We start from the raw sequence: 22,053 nt of genomic DNA, 5'->3' as shown, positions 1-22,053 counted from the left end.
TTTGGACTTGGGTTCATACTTTGATCATGGTTCCTAGTGATCCATGCATTGGCATAGAACTCTTGAACCATTAATATTCCGACTTGTTGCATGGGGTTGGTTATGACTTCCCAACCTCTTCTTCGGATTTCATGTCGGATCTCCGGATACTCATTTTTCTTGAGCTTGAAAGGGATCTCAGGGATCACCTTCTTCTTTGCCACAACATCATAGAAGTGGCCTTGATGGCTTTTGGAGATGAATCTTTCTATCTCCCATGACTCGGAGGTGGAAGCTTTTGTCTTCCCTTTTTCTTTTCTAGAGGATTCTCCGGCCTTAGGTGCCATTGATGGTAATGGAAAACAAAAAAGATTATGCTTTGACCACACCAAACTTAAAATATTGCTCGCCCTCGAGCAATAGAAGAAAGAAGAGAAGAAGAAGAAGAAGAAAATATGGAGGAGAAGGGGGAGTGTAGGTTTCGGCCAAGGTATAGAAGAGGGGGTTTGTGTTGTGTGAAAATGAAGTAGAATGGAAGGGTATATATAGGAAAATGGGAGAGGGTAGGTTCGGCCATTTTAGGGTGGGTTTGGGTGGGAAAGTGTTTTTGAATTTTGAAGGTAGGTGGGGTTTTTGGGGAAGAGTGGATGGATGTGAGTGGTGAAGGGGGTAATTGGGAAGAGAGATTGAAGTTGATGGGAAGTGTGACATGGGGAAGAGTGAAATAGGATTAGGAGGTAAGGTGGGAATATGTTAGGTGGGGATCCTGTGGGGTCCACAGATCCTGAGGTGTCAAGGAATTACATCCCTGCACCAAATAGGCATGTAAAATGCCTTTGCATACCATTCTGGCGTTTAAACGCCGAGATGATGCACGTTCTGGGCATTCAACGCCCATGTGAAGCATGTTCTGGGCGTTCAACGCCCATGTGTAGCATGTTTCTGGCGTTGAACGCCAGTTTCATGCTTGTTACTGGCGTTCAGCGCAAGCTTTTCTCAAGGCACATTCCTGGCGTTCAGCGCCAGATTCATGCTCTGTTCTGGCGTTGAACGCCAGCCAGATGCTCCTTACTGGTGTTGAACGCCAGTCTGCCTTTCCTCCAGGGTGTGATTTTTCTTCTGCTGTTTTTGATTCTGTTTTTAATTTTTATATTTTTTTCGTGACTCCTCATGATCATGTACCTAATAAAACACAAAATAACAATAAAATAAAATAAAATAAAAATTAGATAAATAAAATTGGGTTGCCTCCCAACAAGCGCTTCTTTAATGTCAATAGCTTGACATTGTGCTCTCATGGAGCCACAAAGGTGATCAGGTCAATGTTGTATAGTCCCAACACCAAACTTAGAGTTTGGATATGGGGTCTTAACACCAAACTTAGTGTTTGGTTGTGGCCTCCCAACACCAAACTTAGAGTTTGACTGTGGAGGCTCTTCTTGACTCTGAACTGAGAGAAGCTCTTCATGCTTACTCTCCTTTATCACAGAGGGATGGCCATGTGCCTTAAACACAAGGTAGTCCACATTCAATTGAAGGACTAATTCACCTCTGTTGACATCTATCACAGCTTCTGCTGTGGCTAGGAAAGGTCTTCCAAGGATAATGCATTCATCCTCTTCCTTCCTAGTGTCTAAGATTATGAAATCAGTAGGGATGTAAAGGCCTTCAACCTTTACTAACACATCCTCTACTATTCCATAAGCTTGTCTCAATGACTTGTCTGCCAATTGTAATGAGAACAAGGCAGGTTGTACCTCAATGATCCCCAGCTTCTCCATTACAGAGAGTGGCATAAGATTTATCCCTGACCCCAGATCACATAGAGATTTTTCAAAGGTCAATGTGCCTATGGTACAAGGTATTAAGAATTTGCTAGGATCTTGTTTCTTTTGAGGTAAAATTTGCTGAATCCAGGTATCTAGTTCACTAATGAGCAAGGGAGGTTCACTTTCCCAAGTCTCATTACCAAACAACTTGGCATTCAGCTTCATGATAGCTCCTAAACATTGAGCAACTTGCTCTCCAGTCACATCTTCATCCTTTTCAGAGGAAGAATAGTCTTCAGAGCTCATAAATGGCAGGAGGAGATTTAATGGAATCTCTATGGTCTCTATTTGAGCCTCAGATTCCTTTGGATCCTTAATAGGAAACTCCTTCTTGCTTGAGGGACGTCCCAGGAGGTCTTCCTCACTAGGATTTTCGTCCTTCTCCTCCCTTGTGCATTCGGCCATATTGATCACATCAATGGCTTTGCACTCTCCTTTTGAATTCTCTTCTGTATTGCTTGGGAGAATACTGGGAGGAGTTTCATTGACTTTCTTACTCAGCTGGCCCACTTGTGCCTCCAGATTTCTGATGGAGGATCTTGTTTCACTCATGAAACTGAAAGTGGCGTTTGACAGATCAGAGAATAGATTAGCTAAATTAGAAGTGTTTTGGTCAGAATTCTCTGTCTGTTGCTGAGAAGATGATGGAAAAGGCTTGCTATTGCTCAGCTTATTGCGTCCACCATTATTAAAGCCTTGTTGAGGCTTTTGTTTATCCTTCCATGATTTGGATGATTTCTCCATGATGAATTATAGGTGTTTCCATAAGGTTCACCCATGTAATTAATCTCTGCCATTGCAGGGTTCTCAGGATCATAAGCTTCTTCAAAAGCTGCCTCTTTAGTACTGTTGGATGCATTTTGCCATCCATTCAGACTTTGAGAGATCATGTCGACTTGCTGAATCAACACTTTGTTCTGAGCCAATATGGCATTTAGAGCATCAATTTCAAGAACTCCCTTCCTCTGAGGCGTCCCATTATTCACGGAATTCCTCTCAGAAGTGTACATGAATTGGTTATTTGCAACCATGTCAATTAGTTCTTGATCTTCTGCAGGCGTTTTCTTTAGGTGAATGGATCCACCTGCAGAATGGTCCAATGACATTTTTGAAAATTCAGATAGACCATAATAGAATATATCTAATTTGGTCCATTCTGAAAACATGTCAGATGGACACCTTTTGGTCAACTGCTTGTATCTTTCCCAAGCTTCATAGAGGGATTCACCATCTTTTTGTTTGAAGGTCTGAACATCCACTCTAAGCTTGCTCAGCTTTTGAGGAGGAAAGAATTTATCCAAGAAAGCCGTGACCAGCTTCTCCCAGGAGTCCAGGCTATCCTTAGGTTGTGAATCCAACCATATTCTAACTCTGTCTCTTACAGCAAAAGGGAAAAGCATGAGCCTGTAGACTTCAGGATCTACTCCATTCGTCTTAACAGTCTCACAGATCTGCAAGAATTCAGTTAAAAACTGATAAGGATCCTCAGATGGAAGTCCATAAAACTTGCAGTTTTGTTGCATTAAGGCAACTAGCTGAGGTTTCAGCTCAAAATTGTTTGCTCCAATGGCAGGAATGGAGATGCTTCTTCCATCAAATTTGGATGTGGTTTTGGTAAAGTCACCAAGCATCCTTCTTGCATTATCATTATTGGGTTCGGCTGCCATCTCCTTCTCTTGTTCGAAAATTTCTGAAAGGTTACTTCTAGATTGTTGTAATTTAGCTTCTCTTAGTTTCCTCTTCAAAGTCCTTTCAGGTTCAGGATCAGCTTCAACAAGAGTGCTTTTGTCCTTGTTCCTGCTCATATGAAAGAGAAGAAAACAAGGAAAGAAGAGGAATCCTCTATGTCACAGTATAGAGATTCCTTTATGTTAGTAGAAGAAGAAAGGTGAGAAGAGTGAAGAAGAATGGGTTCGGATTTTTATGTGAAGAGAGGTGAAGAGAAGTGTTAGTAAATAAATAATTAAATAGAATAAGAAAAGAGAGGGAGAATTTCGAAAATAATTTTGAAAAAGAGGTTAGTATTTTCAAAAATTAAAGATAAGATAAGATTAAAATTAAAATTTAAAACAAAAAGAGTTTTTGAAAAAGAGATGAGATATTTTCGAAAATTAGAGAGGGAAAATTGGTTAGGTGGTTTTGAAAAAGATAAGAAACAAACACAAAGTCAAAGAGTTAGTTGAAAAAGATATTAAAATCAAATTTGAAAAGATAAGAAGATAAGTTAGATAAGTTATTTTAAAATCAAATTTTTTTAAAAAGATAAAATTTTTGAAAAAGATATGATAAAAAGATAAGATAAGAAGATGTGATAAAAAAAGATAGAAAAAAGATTTTAATTTTTAATTTTAAAATTACTTACTTCACTAACAAGAAACTACAAGATAAGATTCTAGAACTTAAAGATTGAACCTTTCTTAGCAAGAAAGTAACAAACTTCAAATTTTTGAATCAATCACATTAATTATTAGTGAGTTTTCGAAAATTTGATATAAAGATAAGAAAAAAGATTTTGAAATTATTTTGAAAAAGATTTTTTAAAATTTTTGAAAAATAGAAAAAAGTGAAAAAGATATGATTTTTGAAAAAGATTTTGAAAAGATAAGATTTTTAAAATTGAAAATTTGACTTGACTTGTAAGAAACAACTAATTTTAAAAATTTTTGACCAAGTCAACCCAAAATTTCGAAAATTATGAGAGGAAAATAAGGAAAAGATATTTTTTGATTTTTTTGAATTTTTAATGATGAGAGAGAAAAACAACAAAAATACTCAATGCATGAAATTTTTAGATCAAAACAATGAATGCATGCAAGAATGCTATGAATGTCAAGATGAAAACCAAGAACACTTTGAAGATCATGATGAACATCAAGAACATAATTTTGAAAAATTTTTGATGCAAAGAAAACATGCAAGACACCAAACTTAGAAATCTTTAATGCATGGACTCTAACAAACGAAAAATGCATATGAAAAACAACAAACAACACAAAACAAGAAATCATCAAGATCAAACAAGAAGACTTGTCAAGAACAACTTGAAGATCATGAAGAACACTATGAATGCATGGAATTTTCGAAAAATGCAAGTAAAATTTTTAAGACATGCAATTGACACCAAACTTAAAAATTGACTCAAGACTCAAACAAGAAACACAAAATATTTTTGAATTTTATGATTTTATTAATTTTTTGGATTTTTAATAATTTTTTTTCGAAAAAAATTTTGGAAAAACGAAAAAGAAAAATTTTGAAAAAGTTTTTGAAAAGAAACTTACCTAATCTGAGCAACAAGATGAACCGTCAGTTGTCCATACTCGAACAATCTCCGGCAACGGCGCCAAAAACTTGGTGGACGAAATTGTGATTGCCCTCTTTGTATTTGCATGAGATTTATTTAATGGCTCTTTGGCATATGTGATCACAACGACGTTCAACTTAACCAGCAAGTGTACTGGGTCATCCAAGTAATACCTTACGTGAGTAAGGGTCGATCCCACAGAGATTGTTGGTATGAAGCAAGCTATGGTCACCTTGTAAATCTCAGTTAGGCAGATTAAATGTTTATGGATTTCGAAAATAATTTTGAAAAAGAAAATAAAATAGGATAGAAATACTTATGTAAATTAATGGTGGGGATTTCAGATAGGCGTGTGGAGATGCTAGAATCCTCTCGTATCTCTGTTTTCCTGTTGCTTTCATCCAATTCTTCTTAATCCTTTCCATGGCAAGCTGTATGTAGGGCATCACCGTCATCAATGACTACTTTTCATCCTCTCGGGAAAATGGTCCTATGCGCTGTCACTGCATGGCTAATCGTTTGGAGGCATCACCCTTGACAATGGCTACATCCCATCCTCTCAGTGAAAATGGTCCAAATGCTCTGTCATAGCACGGCTAATCACCTGTCGGTTCTCAATCAGGTTGGAATAGAATCCATTGATTCTTTTGCGTCTGTCACTAACGCCCAGCCTTCAGGAGTTTGAAGCTCGTCACAGTCATTCAATACCAGAATCTTACTCGGAATACCACAGACAAGGTTAGACTTTCCAGATTCCCGGAATCCTACTCGGAATACCACAGACAAGGTTAGACTTTCCGGATTCCCATGAATGCCGCCATCTATCTAGCTTATACCATGAAGATTCTGTTGGGGAATCTAAGAGATATGCGCCCGGCCTAAGGTAGAACGGAAGTGGTTATCAGTCACGCGCGTTCATAGGTGAGAATGATGATGAGTGTCACGGATCATCACATTCATCAAGTTGAAGTGCAACGTATATCTTGGAATAAGAATAAAATAGAATTGAATAGAAAATAATAGTAATTGTATTGAAACTTGAGGTACAACAAAGCTCCACACCCTTAATCTATGGTGTGTAGAAACTCCACCGTTGAAAATACATAAGTGAAAGGTTCAGGCATGGCCGAGTGGCCAGCCCCCTAAAACGTGATCAATAGCCTCCTAAGATGAAGAATAAAACAAAACTGAGACCAAAGATGTCTAATACAATAGTAAAGTATCCTATTTATACTAGACTAGCTACTAGGGTTTACATGAGTAAGTATTTGATGCATTCTGGGGCCCACTTGGTGTATGTTTGGGCTGAGCTTGATCTATCCATGAGTTGAGACTTTTATTGGAGTTGAACGCCAAGTTATGACGTGTTTTGGGCGTTCAACTCCGGGTCGTGACATGTTTCTGGCGTTTAACTCCAGACAGTAGCATGTACTTGGCGTTGAGCGCCACTTTAAGTCGTCAATTCCCGAATAAAGTATGGACTATTATATATTGCTGGAAAGCTCTAGATGTCTACTTTCCAACGCCATTGAGAGCGCGCCATTTGGGGTTCTGTAACTCCAGAAAATCTATTTTGAGTGCAGGGAGGTCAGATTCTAACAACATTAGCAGTCTTTTTGTCAGCCTTTTTCAGAGTTTTGCTCAAGTCCCTCAATTTCAGCTAGAAATTACCTGAAATCACAGAAAAACACACAAACTCATAGTAAAGTCCAGAAATGTGAATTTAACATAAAAATTAATGAAAACATCCCTAAAAGTAGCTTGAACTTACTAAAAACTACCTAAAAATAATGCCAAAAAGCGTATAAATTATCCGCTCATCAGCATGCTTTCCAAATTTATTTTTATTTCTTTTTAATCTTCCTAACCCTTTGTTTCTATCACTCATGTTCCCACAAGGTTTCCCACATTTAATTCTATTCATGATTTTCTATCTTAAGCTAACCAAGGATTCAATTTGGGATTTTTATTTTGTTTTTCTGCTTAAGGCTAGTATTGTGGTTTATAGAACAAGAGGGGGTTAAAAGCTCAAGGGGGCTAACAAGGGTGATGTAAAAGGTAGGCTAATTTTGGGATAAGTGAGCTAGAATTAACAATGGCCTCAATCATATGCAAGCATTTAAATACACTAAATATTGGATATATAGAATGAAACAAAGCTAAGATTGCAATCATAGAGAAGTAAACACACAAGAATAAAATGTTTATGGTTAAATAATGTAACCATGTAAATAAGCTCAAATCTCACAGGTTGTGTGTTCTTTGGCTCAAAAACTATGTTCCAATTACAACTTCAAACAAATTTTTAATAAAAATTTTCAATTTAAATTAGTGAAATTTTTTCAAAAATAGGGTCTTAAAAGAAATTTATTATTTTAACCAAGTAGTAGCTAAATGCATAAAATCAAACAAATATGTAATTAAACATGCAAATGCAATAATGAACAAACAAATAAAATAAAATATTGGTGTTGAGTCAAGAAGTAACTAACCCATGGAGATCGGTATCGACCTCCCCACACTTAAAGATTGCACCGTCCTCGGTGCATGCTGAGATCTGCAGGTGGACGGGTTGTTCCAACTGATGCCTTTCTTCAAGATTTTTCAGATGGACTTGTCTGTCTCCCCATGTAAACGTCTTCCGATTCCCTTTCGGGTGGCCATCCTGAAAGAAAAAGGGAAGAAAAAGTAACCCAGTAATAAAGATAGAAAATAAATGAAATATGGGTTGAGTAATGCCAAATGATAATGGTCTCATTTACATGGAAGCTTCAACATGTACGTGAGAAAATGATAGAAGCCATGGCATACCGTGGTATAAAATTTGTAACATAGGGAAGGAGAGTGTAAGTCAATATAAATTCATGTCAATGCAAAATTAATACAAATAACATAAAAGATTGACTTAAATAGTATTGCCCAACAGTGTAAAACAAGTTACCAAAATAAATTCAAGAAAAGATGTAACAGTTGAATAAGAAGGGATATTTAACACCAATGGAAAAATAAAAAAAATTCAGAATAGAAAAGAAAAATATGCACAAATTTAAAATGCAATGAATGAGATATGCAAATAAATTAAAATAAAATAAAAAGAAAAATAAGAAGAATGAGAAGGGAAAGAAGGGAAGAGGAAGTAAATAAGAAAGGAGAAGAAAAATTAGGATTTGGAGGAGAGAAAGATAAGATATGTGGCAATTTTAGGGTGAGCTGTGCGGCGCATGTGACGCGGCCGCGTAGGGCACGCGTTCGCGTGGATGCGCATTAAGTATGGGCACGCGATCGCGTTAGTCACGCGGTCGCGTGACCCGTGTTGCGCTGCTGGCGCGAGTGCGGCCTCGCTCCAGCACAACTCTCTGTTCGATTCATTTTAATTGCCAAAATTGGGTGACCCACGCGATCGCGTGAGTGTGCGTCAGAAAATAATTGACGCGGCCGCGTCGGCAACGCGGTCGCGTGACAAGGATTGTGCTTCCAGCACCAATCCAGCACCACTCTCGCACAATATGGCATTGTGCACCCTTTTACGTCGAAAATGCAGGGCACGCGGCCGCGTGGGGCACGCGGCCGCGTGGGGCACGCGGTCGCGTGGGAGGCCATACTTCCCATTCGACGCGAACGCGTCAGCGACGCGGTCGCGTGGGTCGATATGTGCCATTAGCACGCCTCCAGCCACGCTCCAGCGTGACTCTCTGTTCATTTTTATTTTTCTTTCTCTCCAAGCGATGTGGACGCGTCGCGTAGCGGAAATTTTTTTTTAATGCATGAACAATGCAGAATGCAGTGATTAATATGAGTGCTATGTATGATTCCAGGTTTACTAAAGTAAAATGAAAAGGAAATAAAAATAAAAACAAATAATGATGAAATAAACTAAAAAAAAGAAACGACCATACCATGGTGGGTTGTCTCCCACCTAGCACTTTTAGTTAGAGTCCTTAAGTTGGACATTGGAGGAGCTTCCGGTTAGGGTGGCTTATGTTTAAATTCGTCCAAAAATCTCCACCAGTGCTTGGAATGCCAATAGCCTCTAGGGTCCCAAACTAGGCATGTGAAGCTTTTGAACAGCTTCAAACAGATTTTTAGGTTCCCGGGGTGATAAATGTCAGAATAAACTCCAGGATTCCAAGCCTTGCTTTTAAATCCGCCTCCGTCTTGATCTACCTGTTTCCATCCAGGCGGTTTAAAGAGTAGAATCTCACCATGGTAACCAAACGTTCTCCGTGATCCATGCAATTGAGCACGATACCAATCCGTGTACTTCGAGGTGAAGCGTGGAACCTTATTGAACCTTGTGCACCAGCTCTAAGTACGAGCCATTTCCCTCTTACTCTTAAAGCCGCAGAGAGCTCTAAGCTGGCCATCTGTTTCAAGTAAACCATATTCAAGTGAATAAGTAAAGTCATAAGTTAAGGATTGTACCCACTTGAAGCTTGTATTAGGTGGTAGTGGCCTTGGGATAGGTGTTTCTGGTGGTTCTGTAAGTTCTACTCCCTTATGCTCTTCTGTGAATTCCTCCACTTCTTTGCAAAGATCTTCAATTGTATCTGTGTCCTGGTCAAAGTCTTCCGTGTCTTCCTCATCACTCAAGTCATAGATTGGAGGTTGAGAGAAATCTACCTCCGCATCATCTTCATATTCAATTGGGGAAGATTCTTCGATCTCAGAGAATTCACTTGCGGACGCAAGTTCATCACTGAGAGAACAGGACTCGTGATCATCATCATCAAGAAAAATTGCTTCTTGGATTACTTCGTCTGATTCTTCGTAAACGACTTGCCTTGGAGATTGTATGGTATTCTCCTTAGCATCAACTGTGGCATCTTGGACAGAGTTTTCCTCAATTCTGGATTCCCAAGGAAGTTCAGCATCGCCTAGATCTTCAACCAACTCTTCTTCTTGAACAATGACAGCTTCTTCCACTTGTTCTAGTACGAATTCATTCTCTGCCTTGTCCACTGGAGTCTCTAGTATTTCTTTCATGCTACGCTCTTCATCGGGTTGTCCACATGGAGCTGTGGTTGATCCTTGTATATTTGAGCGTTTAGTGGCCCATTGGATTAGTGCGTGCTCCAGTTGTTGAATGGTTGTTTGAAATTTAGTTATTGTTTCTTTAAGGCGATCCTCTGCTTCGTGGTTTGCTGGACTTAGACACGATACATAAGGAAGTAGTAATGACTGGGAATGATTGGATTGGTATTGGGGTAAGGAAGGATCATATGATGGCGAATGGTGAAGAGAAGCTTGTGAGTGTGGTGGTTCGAGGTTATGTTGAAAGGACGGTTCATATGCACGGGGTGGGGCTTGTTGGTAGTTACAAGGTTGTCCACCATGTCTTTCAGCTGGGTATGCGCGGTAGAATGGTCTTTGTCCAGGATATCTCGGAGGGTGTTGCTGCCGAAAGGGTTGATTAGATCCTCTTGGTCCCATCCATCCTTGATTGGTCTGACCTTGATGCACATTCCTGCTGTAACTTCTATTTCCTTTAACAATATTAGAACCAAACTCAAAGCGAGAGGGGTGAGAGTTCATAGTAGCAAATAAAGATAAAAAGGAAAAACAAAAATAAATAAACAAGCAAAAGAAAAATATTTACAATAACCAATAATAAGGCACACGTTAGCAGTTCCCCGGCAACGGCGCCATTTTGATGAGAGGGCTTTTGCGTGGTCTAGAAAATTGCGGATAAATCCTCGTTGCAAGTATAGTTTCTAAACCTTCAAAAGTCCTATCATACAAACGTTTTGGGTGTCACAAGTAACAAACCCCTTTAGAAATTGTTAACCGAGTATTCAAACCTCGGGTCGTCTTCTCAAGGAACTGCGAGGAAGTATGTTCTTATTATTGGCTATAAAGGTTGTGAATTCGGGGTTTAGAAGGTGAGAAGCAAGTGATTTGAATGACAAGTAAAGTAAATGGCAATTAAAAATAAATAAATAACTGTAAAACAACTTTTGGCAAGATAAGGAAATTTAGAGGTCTAACTTAGTTATCTCTCTCAACTATAATAAAAGTTGAATCTAAACTCCACTTGGTCAATCTTTACCAGGGCAAGGAAAGTCAAGGGACTAATTAAATTGACCTATGAATCCTAATTATTTCCTAAGAAAAGGTTGGGATTATTTAGGTGCAGCTCAATTAGCAAGATAACGATTATTAATTACGTTGAGTTCAATAACTGTTGAGTTACTAAATTCTTAATCAGAATCAAAAGGGGAAAAAGTAAAATTGCTGGAATAATAAAAATGTCCTTAGATGGGAAGCAATGGCAACTTAATTCAAAGAGAATAATTATAAACTGAAAATACCTCAATTATCATTAAATAAAAATGTCATCAACAGCCAATTGGGCAACATCAATCGAACATAATAAAGGCTTCAGAGTAATCAAAATATAAAAGAGAAATTAAATAGTAAAAAGGAATATTAAACCTAGATCGAGAGTCACTCTAGAAAGAGAAGTCCTAAATCCTAAGAGAGAGAGAGAGAGGAGAGAACCTCTCTCTCCAAAACTACGTTTAAAACATGAAAAGTAAATTATGAGAGGCCTCCTTATGAATGGATGCATTCCCCTACTTTATAGCCTCTAATCTATGTTCTCTGGGCCGAAAACTGGGTCAGAAACAGCCTAGAAATCACTTCCAGCGCTTTCTGGTCCGTACAGGTCGCGGAAAAGTGACGCGGCCGCGTCGTCCACGTGACCGCGCGGATTGGGTGTTGGCCAGGTCACGCGTCCGCGTGACCCACGCGTTTGCATCGCCTGGAGTCGGGGCAACTATGGCAAATTATATATCAAATCGAAGCCCCAGACGTTAGCTTTCTAACGCAACTAGAACCGCATCGTTTGGACCTCTGTAGCTAGAGTTATAGCCGTTTGAATGCGAAGAGGTCAGGCTGGACAGCTTAACAGTTTCTCCAACTTCTTGCATTCCTTTCACTTTTGCATGCTTCCTTTCCATCCTCTGAGCCATTCCTACCTTATAATATCTGAAAACACTTAACACACATATCAAGGCATCTAATGGTGATAAGAGAGGATTAATAATAAGCAAATATAAGTTCAAAGTAGCATGTTTTCAATCAAAGCACATAATCAGGAAGGAAATATAAAACCATGCAAATAGTATGAATAAGTGGGTAAAGAGTAGATAAAAACCACTCAATTGAGCACAAGATAAACCATAAAATAGTGATTTATCAATATCATAATGGCATGAAAGCAAAGAGAAAATCTAAGTTTTGTGGCAAAAAGAACCTTCAAATACATGATTTTCAATAACAACGACAAGGTCACATGAAGGTGATGGTAAAGAAGAGGCGATAATGGTGGTTGAAGCAGTAGTAATAGCCGCTATAGAAGCTAAGGGATGAGAGTTGGATAAGGAGAAATTTGAGTAGTGATGGTACAAGGTTAGGGTTTGGAATTAGAGGTGAGGTAGGTTAATTATAAGGGATAGTTTAGGAATTTTGAATAATTTTTTAAGGTTTGAATAATTTTGTCTATCAAAATTCATATTTCATAGGTACAAAGTTATTACGATTTTTTGTAGGTAGACTTGTCAACATCCTGAATATTTATGAGTAAAAATGATAGTTTATCACTTAAAGAAATAAAAAACCAATAATTAAGTTCAATTTTTTAATTTTGATATGATCATTACTAATTGTTGCTTTTTCTGTATCTATAATGAAATATTATTGTGTGTTCAATAGTATATAATATTAATAAAAGTATATGTAAATTTTGATTTTTCTAATCTCTTCTTCCCATCTATTATCTAGTTTGCCCAATGTCCATGGAAGACTAATTAAATAGTTCCATCCATTAACTAAGCCAATATCATTTGAATAATCCTTATTCTCTAAATATATATGATGCATGCTAACGAGCTATAGCTCAAATGGCATAGTCTCCCCATACTCCCCATTATAAGGCTGATAGCTGCTACAAGGTTAAGTAAAGTGTAAACTACATACAGCAGAAGAGCTTTATTTTATTTCACGAGCAGTAGCATAAAAACACACATATTATGGAGTCTAGAGGGCTGAAATGAAGTTAACCCCTGTTTCAGCCAACCAAAGATCACCTTGCGTGAGTTGCGAAACTGTGAACTTGCTAGCTTCTGCGGCACTCGTGATAACATGGTGTACCATATCCCTTATACATCGGAAAAAACCGGCATATACCTCGGTCATATCAAAATCAAACTATTCAACGTAACAAAACTCTATCCCACTAAACATCTCCCACGAAACATGACGGATCATTCAGGGACTCCTCAGGCCAACCCAACTAATGCCGAACTCTTGGTTGCTAACGCCGCTCTACAGGTGGAAAACCAACGAATGGCCGAACTGTTAGCAACAATGCAGAACAATGGCAAGGAAAAGAACGACAAGAAGGCCAATGCTGACCTCCATGAGGAACGACAGTCAGAATCAAATGTGAAGACAAGGAAAACACCTCCCAAAACAGAAAGATGATGGACCGACCCATTCTCAGAAGAAATAATGAATTTTAAAATGCCTAAAAATTTTACACTTCCAATGACTTTAACGTCGTACAAGGGGATTAGAGACCCTAAAATTCATGTCACAAAATTCGAATCTATGATGTTTCTTAATAGTGACTCTGATCCCATCTTGTGCCGATCTTTTCCAACCTTTCTAGATGGAGACCCTTTATTATGGTTCTCTAACCTATCTGCAAGTTCAATATCAAGCTTTGACAATTCGCAAAGTTGTTCATAAACCACTTTGCAGTATCCGAAATCTATGTGCAAGATTCAGACTATCTCAGTACAATCAAACAAGTACAACATAAGAGCTTGAAGGATTACATGACGCGCTTCACAAAAGCGGCCATGGAAATCCCATACCTTAATCCAGAAGTACAACTCCACGCGATAAAAAGTGGCATCTGACCTGGGAATTTCAGGAAGCAATAGCAGTTGCAAAGCCGAAGACATTGGAGGAATTCAGAGACAAGGCCATCGGGAAAATTGAAATTGAAGAATTACGTGAAGCTCAGAGAAACGAAAGACCCTTATCTCGAAAGGAAGAGGAAAAACCTCCCAGATCTCACAGCAAGGACCCCAAAAAACCTTTCAAATTAACACCAAAGTTTGACTCATACACCAAATTCAATACCAAAAGAGAAAACATCATCATGGAAATATTGCACAACAAACTAATAAAATCACCGAGCAAAGAAGGCACATATCAGGACCAAAAGTATGTAGATAGAAGCAAGCATTGTGCATTTCACCCGAAGTATGTCCATACCACTGATGAATGCGTAATGGTCAAAGACTTGTTGGAAAGATTAGCAAGACAAGGTCTACTGGATAAATATGTCACTTCCAGGAGCCAAAAGGAATCAAGAGATACTGGCAAACCGAGCTATAGCTCCGACCACAAAGAAAAAGGAACCTGGTATGGACCAGTCAAAACTCCTGCATCTAAATGAGTGATAAACTACATTTCAGGTGGCTTTGCAAGAGGAGGAGCAACCAGTACAGCTAGGAAGAGAAGTTACAGAGCTATGATGATAATGGAAGGGTCTCAGAAAAGGACCCAAACTTTGGCTCCAACAACCCAAATCACTTTTGGCGCATTTGACTTCAAGTCACAATGCCCAAACTTGGACGATACAGTGGTAATCTCAATACACATGGAAGAACTAACTGTAAAAAAAGGTTCTACACGACCCGAGGAGTAGCGCCGACGTCTTATTCTACTCCACCTTCAAGAGGATGCAGCTTAGCGACAAAGCACTACAACCATCACTCGGGGAATTGGTAGGATTCTCCGGAGAAAGAGTCCTTGTATCAGGTTATGTATGGCTGAGAACAACGCTACGGGAGTCTCCGAACTCAAAAACCGTAGATATTCAATTTTTAGTAGTCGACTGTGCAAGTCCCTATAATGTTATTTTGGGGCGTCCATCCCTTAACTCCTTTGGAGCCATCATTTCTACAGTTCACTTTTGTGTTAAGTTTCCTATGCAGGATAATATAATAACAATAGTCCATGCAGACCACAAGGAAGCTAGACAATACTACAACATGGGTTTGAAAGTCAACCCAAAGGAAATTATCACAAGAGTCCATTCTGTTTACAACTCGAAAAGCTTTCTAACCTTGGCCGAGCTAGATCCAAGGAACAGTAACAGTCATCCTGCCCTAACGGATGACCTAGAGAAGGTACAACTTAGGAAAACAGACCAGTTTACTAACATCGGCTCTGTTTTCTCTACAGGAACAAAACAAAAGCTTATTGACACATTAAAGTCCAACTCCAACCTGTTTGCATGGATATCTGCCGACATGCTAGGGATCGATCCAAACTTTATATGCCACAAGCTAGTAGTCATCCATAACGCCCGACTTATAAGACAAAAGAAACGAAATATGGGCACAGAAAGAAGAAATGCAGCAACTACAGAAACACAAAAATTACTTGATTCATGTTTCATCTGAGAAATTCACTTTTCATCATGGTTAGCGAATGTGGTAATGGTTAAGAAGAGCTCAGAAAAAGGGCGCATGTGTGTGGACTTTACATATCTGAACAAAGCTTGCCCGAAGGAACATTGATAGACTGGTGGACGACACCTCAGGATATCAAGTGCTAAGTTTCTTAGACGCCTATTCTAGTTACAATCAAATACAAAGGCAACCTGATGACGAAGATAAAATAGCATTTGTAACCGACCAAGATAATTTTTGCTATAAAGTCATGTCGTTCGCACTAAAAAATGCAGGAGTAACCTACCAGAGACTAAAGAACAAGGTCTTCAAGGATCAAATTTGCCGAAACATTGAAATATACATCGACGACATGGTGGTCAAGTCGAGCTTCGAGCAACAACATGAAGTCGATCTTAATGTGATTTTTCAGCAACTCCGAAAGTATAATATGAGACTAAACCCAGAGAAATGCGCATTTGGAGTACATAGAGGTAAATTCCTTGGATTTCTACTGACAAACAAGGGGATAGAAGCTAATTCTGATAAGTGTCAGTCCGTGATAAACATGCAATCACCTCGATAAATTAAAGAAGTGTAGTAACTCACAGGTTGTCTAGCAGCCCTGTCCCGATTCTTGCCTGCAGTAGCTGCCAAGTCATACCACTTCTTCAACACTTTGAGAAAGGCCGAAAGGTTCCTTTGGACAGACGAATGTGAAAAAGCCTTCGTCGAATTCAAAAACCTTCTCGGCTCACCACCTATCCTCAAGAATCCACAACAAGGTAAACCCCTTTCCGTATTTCTTTCAATTTCAACTAACACGGTCAGCTCCGTGCTTGTAACAGAAACAAGGAAAAAGCAACACCCAGTATACTTTGTGAGCAACGTATTACAAAACGCTGAAACAAGGTACTCGACAATAGAAAAATTAGCATTTGGCTTAGTTACCACAGCTCGGTGTCTACGACACTACTTTCAGACACATCAAATAATAGTTCGGACTGGCCAATCCCTACACCAAATACTACCAAAACCAAACTGAGCGGGACGACTTACAAAATGGGCAATAGAGCTCTCTGAATTCAACATCTCCTACCAATCACGAAGATCTCCTAAAATACAAGCACTTGCCAACTTCATATTAGAGTTTACCGACCTTGAAGAACCAGTCAAGACATGGGAGTTATATTTAGATGGTGCATCAAATTAAAGCAGATGTGGAGCGGGAATCCTACTAAAGGATGACACTGGAGGCCAAGCCAAACATTCAATCAAATTCTTATTTCAAGCAACCGATAACCAAGCCGAATATAAAGCACTCTTGGCAGGCCTCCGGTTAGCAAAAAAAATAGAAGTAAAAAATCTAATGGTATATTGTGATTCCCTCCTCGTAGTACAACAGGTAGTTGGTCATTTTCAGGTACGAGATCAACTCTTAGAAAAGTATTTAACTTTGGCAAATTATTCTTCAGAGAGCAAGGAGTATGTTGTCTCGGTACCAACCGAAGAATAATTTAACCTCACACGAACTATAAATCAAGTTGAGGACCGACAATATAAGGCAGACCATAAAACATCAACTCATTGACTATATACTCATTTTTTAAGTACTTCTTCACTGATTTAAGTGTTAGAATCCTTTTTGCAAGTACTATGCTCGGGTTCAAGTTCGCAAGGGTGTTACGCTTCCGAGCTGAAACGTTGTAGTGACAGAAAGAGCAGAACCGAGCTATACCTCAGAAAAGAATATCCTTGTCAGAACACATGGTAACCTGCCCAATGGACCCTTTTGCTGGTACCAGCACCCGGCCCATTGTTCATGTACTCTCCGTAATACAGTGTTTCTACTTTCTAGAAAGTCCTTACTCTCAGCGTTCCATTCAGCCCATCCAGCTGGATCGATGTGATTGTCTAGGAAGGATTCCATCACCACTGTTCTTGAATACTTCTTCCAGGGACGACCCAGAAAGTCTTGACCACAGGCTTCAGATCGGAGCTTGGTGTCACCTTACATTGCTTAATTGAAGTGCCTGTATTCTGGTTAGGGTCCACTCTTCTTTGGGCCGTAACGATGTTCTTCTGCTTGGTAAGGGGCTTTCGGGTCACTAGCTTGCACTTTTGTAACACAACTTATATATTCGAAAGATGAAGTCGATGGTGCCGGTGATGAAGGAGTCACGGTAGAACTACCTGTTGCTGTGAACGTAGAGAGTGTCCTGGTACGCATCAATGCAGCACCGGTTAATCACGGAGGTGTCAGCGCCCACACGGAGTGCCACGACTTGGTGCTTCTCTGGGCCTGCCGTGTTTTGGAACCAAATGTCCTGCCCTATAAATCCATCACCAACAGCCGCTGCAAAAAAAACAACTGTGACTTCAACAAAATGTGCCTTGTGCAGTTGTGCGGTTGTGCCCCTGTTTCTTAGAGAAAAAAAAAATAAAGAGCACTTCTTAAAAAATTAAGAGTAATAAAACAAGTAGTCTTCCTGAATTTTAGTGATGGACTTAAAGCTTCTTACAAAAAATAACTTACAAAATAAGTTTCTAAAAAAAGTTTGGCACTAATTTATAGATATTCGACGGAAAAATGATACCAAGTAAATTTCTAAAAATTTATAACTGTAATCTTACAAAATTTCTATCAAAATCTGTAAATTTAATATTGAGGTATAAATCTATCATAAAATTTTGTTAGGATCTACTTCATTTATTATTACTTTTAAAATATATTTTTGTCTCTCTAAAATATTACACTAAGGAGAAATCAATTTTATTTTAGTTAATCCAAGTCTTAACATTATATGAACACTTAGTGGCGAGAATTGATCAAACAAATGAGAATAGAAAAAGGAACTTTTACCAATGGTGGCAGTTTGGAAGGTGGGAGTTCCATCCACATAATTCAAGCTCCCTGTGATTATTGTTTTATCCATACTGTCACCAACAAGCATGACGTTCTTCTTTTTTTTACCGATCTCAACATTCTCTTTGTACGTTCCCTGCTTCTTCACATAGATTACGTACCTTGTTTTACTGTTGTCAGGTGCAGAAGCCACAGCCTCTGCCATCGTCTTGAACTTATTGCCGCTTCCATCCTTGGCCACCACAACATTAGCCTTTATATCAGCAGCCACAGACTCCAAAAGCCTCATATCGTTGCGTGTCACCCATGTCGGAATATCTCCGTTCTGTGGCTCCTCAAGGAGTTGTTGATTTTCGCTGTCTAACGGTGGCAGAAGTGCAGCAAGCACGGCCAGAGAGGTCCTCGACCTAAATATTAAGTCCCGGAGTTGAGGCTCCATAATGGCACGAGCAGAGAAGCCTTCTAAGCCATCCAAGCAAGTGGCATGGTTGGTGAGAACACTGCTCTGCCATGTGTGTGCATCTTGCAGAGAATGAGTAGTGTTCCTTTTAGTGAGAGCCACCACTGATTGAAGAACTCTACCAATGGACAAGTCCATGAGGTCTGCACAGACTTGTAAAGCTGCTTCCTCCTTTGGACTACCGTTGAAGCGGATCTTGATGGCGGATGCCATGTCCATGGCTTCTTGGATGCCTGAGTTGGACTTCGTAAGGAAGGATTGGAGAAGATTGAAGTTGTGGCCTTTTGTGGTGGCCAAAATGGGGTCTTGTTGTGCTATTTCTGAGACATGGGCCAAGCAGGTTGCTCTGTGAATGGCATGTTGATAGAGATCATCATGGTGATGAGGTGATGACGATGAGGAGGAGAGGCTGAAGGAGGAGAAGGAGGTGGTTCTGATGATGAGATATGAAGCAATGAAAACTGTTGAGGCGACAACACCATCAAAGATCAACAACAGTGATTTTTTATTTTGATGATGGTTATGTAGAAGAAGAGGTTTTTGTTGTTGATGTGTAGCCATTATATATATATAATATGTGTGGTGCAAATTGCTAATCTTTGCTTGCTTCGCAGTCCAACTGCCACAGACTACAGAGGCATTCACTACTTTACTTCTTCAAACTGTGATAATAATGTAAACAAACACCAGATTGTTCCAACATTCATTATGTCCACTCTTATGGCTAGAGGACGCGAAGCCAAGAGATTCTTTAATTTAGAATTGCTGTCTTCTTTTCTTTTTTAGGAGACTAGTTGCAGTAGTTATAAGTGGAGAGAAATGATATTTTCAAAACAAAAATGATGTGATAATAACATCTTTATTTCCAAGTACTTTCATGGAACATGGTTGTTCCAATGAGCAAAAGATTCTCATATTAATTTTGTCCTTTAGCAACTTTTTGAAACACTTCAAAATCCTTTTAATTAAACATTAAATGAGATAAATGCACAGCTATAAGAGATTCGTTGTCCTTGGGGTGCTGGCTTTCAGCTGACTTAGTTATTTGTAAAAGTTATCAATAATTTTTCATAAATAGTAACTTTATAATTTTTTAAGATAATAAATAAATAAATTTCAACATAGTAATGATTTAAAGAATATAAATTCTAATATTTAAAACATTTGTATCTATTTATGAGTATCATTTATCATCAATAGTTTTAAAATTTCTATCCGTTATAATATACCACTAATCAATTAAATTTCATACTTATCATCTCAATTGAATTAAAATATAATAGTTAAATATAATTATTATTTATATTAAAATTACTATAATTAATAGCAATTTTAGTTATAAATATTCAGAGTATATAACCTTAGATTTACTTAAACGTATTCAATAACGTTTTTATCACTATTACTCCATTTTATATCTTCTGAATTAAATAAACTGCCTAAAATATCTCTAAACACGTTTAACTTTAACACAACAACGAATAATTACTAGGTATTCATTCCAACATATTATGATTAATAAAATTTATTTATACTTCTATATTATATTTTTTGTATTTTTATTCTCAATCATTTTATCTTCAACTCTTTTTTTATTATTTTCAAACATAAACTAAAAAAAGTATAATTAAAATTCAAAATCACATCATAGAATATCATCTTAGAAAAACATTCACACTAACAAATAAAAATAAATTTATCTGCTTAAAATTGAGTATACTAGCTGATTATATTTATTACATAAAGACTCTAAAAAATATACACAAATCAATATTTAAAAAAAATTTAATTTCACAAGATTTTATTATTGTTATTGTATATTTTTTTTGTACATTTTTTTAAATAATTATATTAAATTACATCCAAATTGTCAAATCGATGTTTTGTACAATATTTTTGACAAATGAGCTTTATAAGTTTAATATTAATTTACATGTTATATAATTAATTTTTGAGAAAAATATCATATTTTAAATTTATATTATATAGTATAGAATAAATGTCCTTTTCGATCTTTAACTTTTTGTTCAATGAACTTTGTGTTTCCTAACAATTAAAGAAATACAAATTGATCCTTATCTATTTTCATATAATCATATTTGTACAATCTAATCTCTGCAACTGATTGCCAGCAAGTTACTTGCTGATGTGTCAAAAAGTATCTGAGTGGATTTCTCTTCTTTTTAATAGGGATAAATCGCCTTCTAAACCTTTGGCAAAACGTTGTTATTCTATAAATAGGGTTATCATGTGGTGGTTGAAAGTTCTTTAGCATTTTGTTTCTCATTTTTTATTGTTTTTATCGTGTGTAGAGTGAAAATGCAATTTTCTTCTGAAGAAGGCTATAGCTACAAAAAGTAGATTCTTCGTCACGAACCGTTGAGGAAAGCAGTGGACCTGGAAACAATTTGTGCTGGGGTCTGACATTGGGTTCCACTAAGAGCATAGAAAAAAGGACAAACCAAGATGAGAAAAGATTCGTAGCACTGATGAATAAATTTTTGATGGTTTAGAATTTCACTAATGAAATCTCGTTGTAAAGTATAGTTTCTAAACCAAACAATAATCCTTTCATACAAAAAGTTATTTGTCACTAGTACAAACCCCTAAAATTTATAAACCGAAGTATTGGACCTCGGGTCGTTCTCCCTAGGAATTACAATAAAGTGTCTTGTTATTGGTTGTGAGTTATAATTGGGGTTTTTAAGATTTTAGACAGAAATATAAATGGCAAAGAAAATAAACTAACAACTAGCAAAGCTCTAGGCAAGATATGAGTACTATAAGTCCTATCCTAGTTATCCTCCTCAATTGTGATGACAAATTGTCCATTACTCCCACTTAGTTAACCATGGAGGAAAGTCAAGTGGATGAATCAATTTGATTCCTCAAGTCCTAATCAACTCCTAAAGGAAAGACTAGCTTTAGAGGCATTCAAATCAATTAGCAACTTCTAATTGTCAATCAACAAGGGAATTAGATAACTCAAGAGTCACTAATTACTCTACCTAGGCCAAGAGGAACAAAACCTACACTAAAATCCAACCAAGCATTTCATCAAACACTTGGAAGGCACAAAAGAAAAGCATAGTAAATTGAGAACAAGAATAGAATCTAACAACAATTGTTGCAAAGAATTAACAACA

At 37.8% G+C, this 22,053-nt stretch overlaps 1 protein-coding gene and 1 non-coding gene across 2 annotated transcripts; one reads left to right on the top strand and one right to left on the bottom strand.

Moving 5' to 3' along the window:
• The first annotated feature begins 2,972 nt into the window (after positions 1–2,972).
• On the top strand, positions 2,973–3,076 carry LOC112805044 (small nucleolar RNA R71). The gene has a single exon (XR_003203657.1). It is a non-coding gene; the product is annotated as a small nucleolar RNA R71 (small nucleolar RNA).
• A 14,101-nt stretch (positions 3,077–17,177) lies between these two features.
• LOC112801233 (pectinesterase/pectinesterase inhibitor) lies at positions 17,178–19,701 on the bottom strand. The gene is made up of 2 exons (XM_029298326.2): positions 18,445–19,701; positions 17,178–17,937 (listed from the first exon to the last, which is right to left on the bottom strand). Exons 1-2 carry the CDS (start codon positions 19,466–19,468, stop codon positions 17,771–17,773), a joined length of 1,191 nt encoding a protein of 396 aa, XP_029154159.1. The 5' UTR covers positions 19,469–19,701; the 3' UTR covers positions 17,178–17,770.
• Positions 19,702–22,053: the final 2,352 nt, after the last annotated feature.

This window comes from Arachis hypogaea, chromosome 5, assembly GCF_003086295.3.
Source record: "Arachis hypogaea cultivar Tifrunner chromosome 5, arahy.Tifrunner.gnm2.J5K5, whole genome shotgun sequence".
Classification (NCBI taxonomy): Eukaryota; Viridiplantae; Streptophyta; class Magnoliopsida; order Fabales; family Fabaceae; genus Arachis; species Arachis hypogaea.
Note: the sequence above shows the minus strand (reverse complement) of the source record. Positions and strands in the feature narration are given on the sequence as shown.

Excerpts from the sequence above, each read along its gene's own strand:
- LOC112801233 (XM_029298326.2), bottom strand. The coding sequence starts at position 19,468 with ATGGCTACACATCAACAACAAAAACCTCTTCTTCTACATAACCATCAT. Across the intron at positions 17,938-18,444 it reads CTTCCAAACTGCCACCATTG|CGGCTGTTGGTGATGGATTT; the intron begins GTAAAAGTTCCT and ends TTTTTTTTGCAG.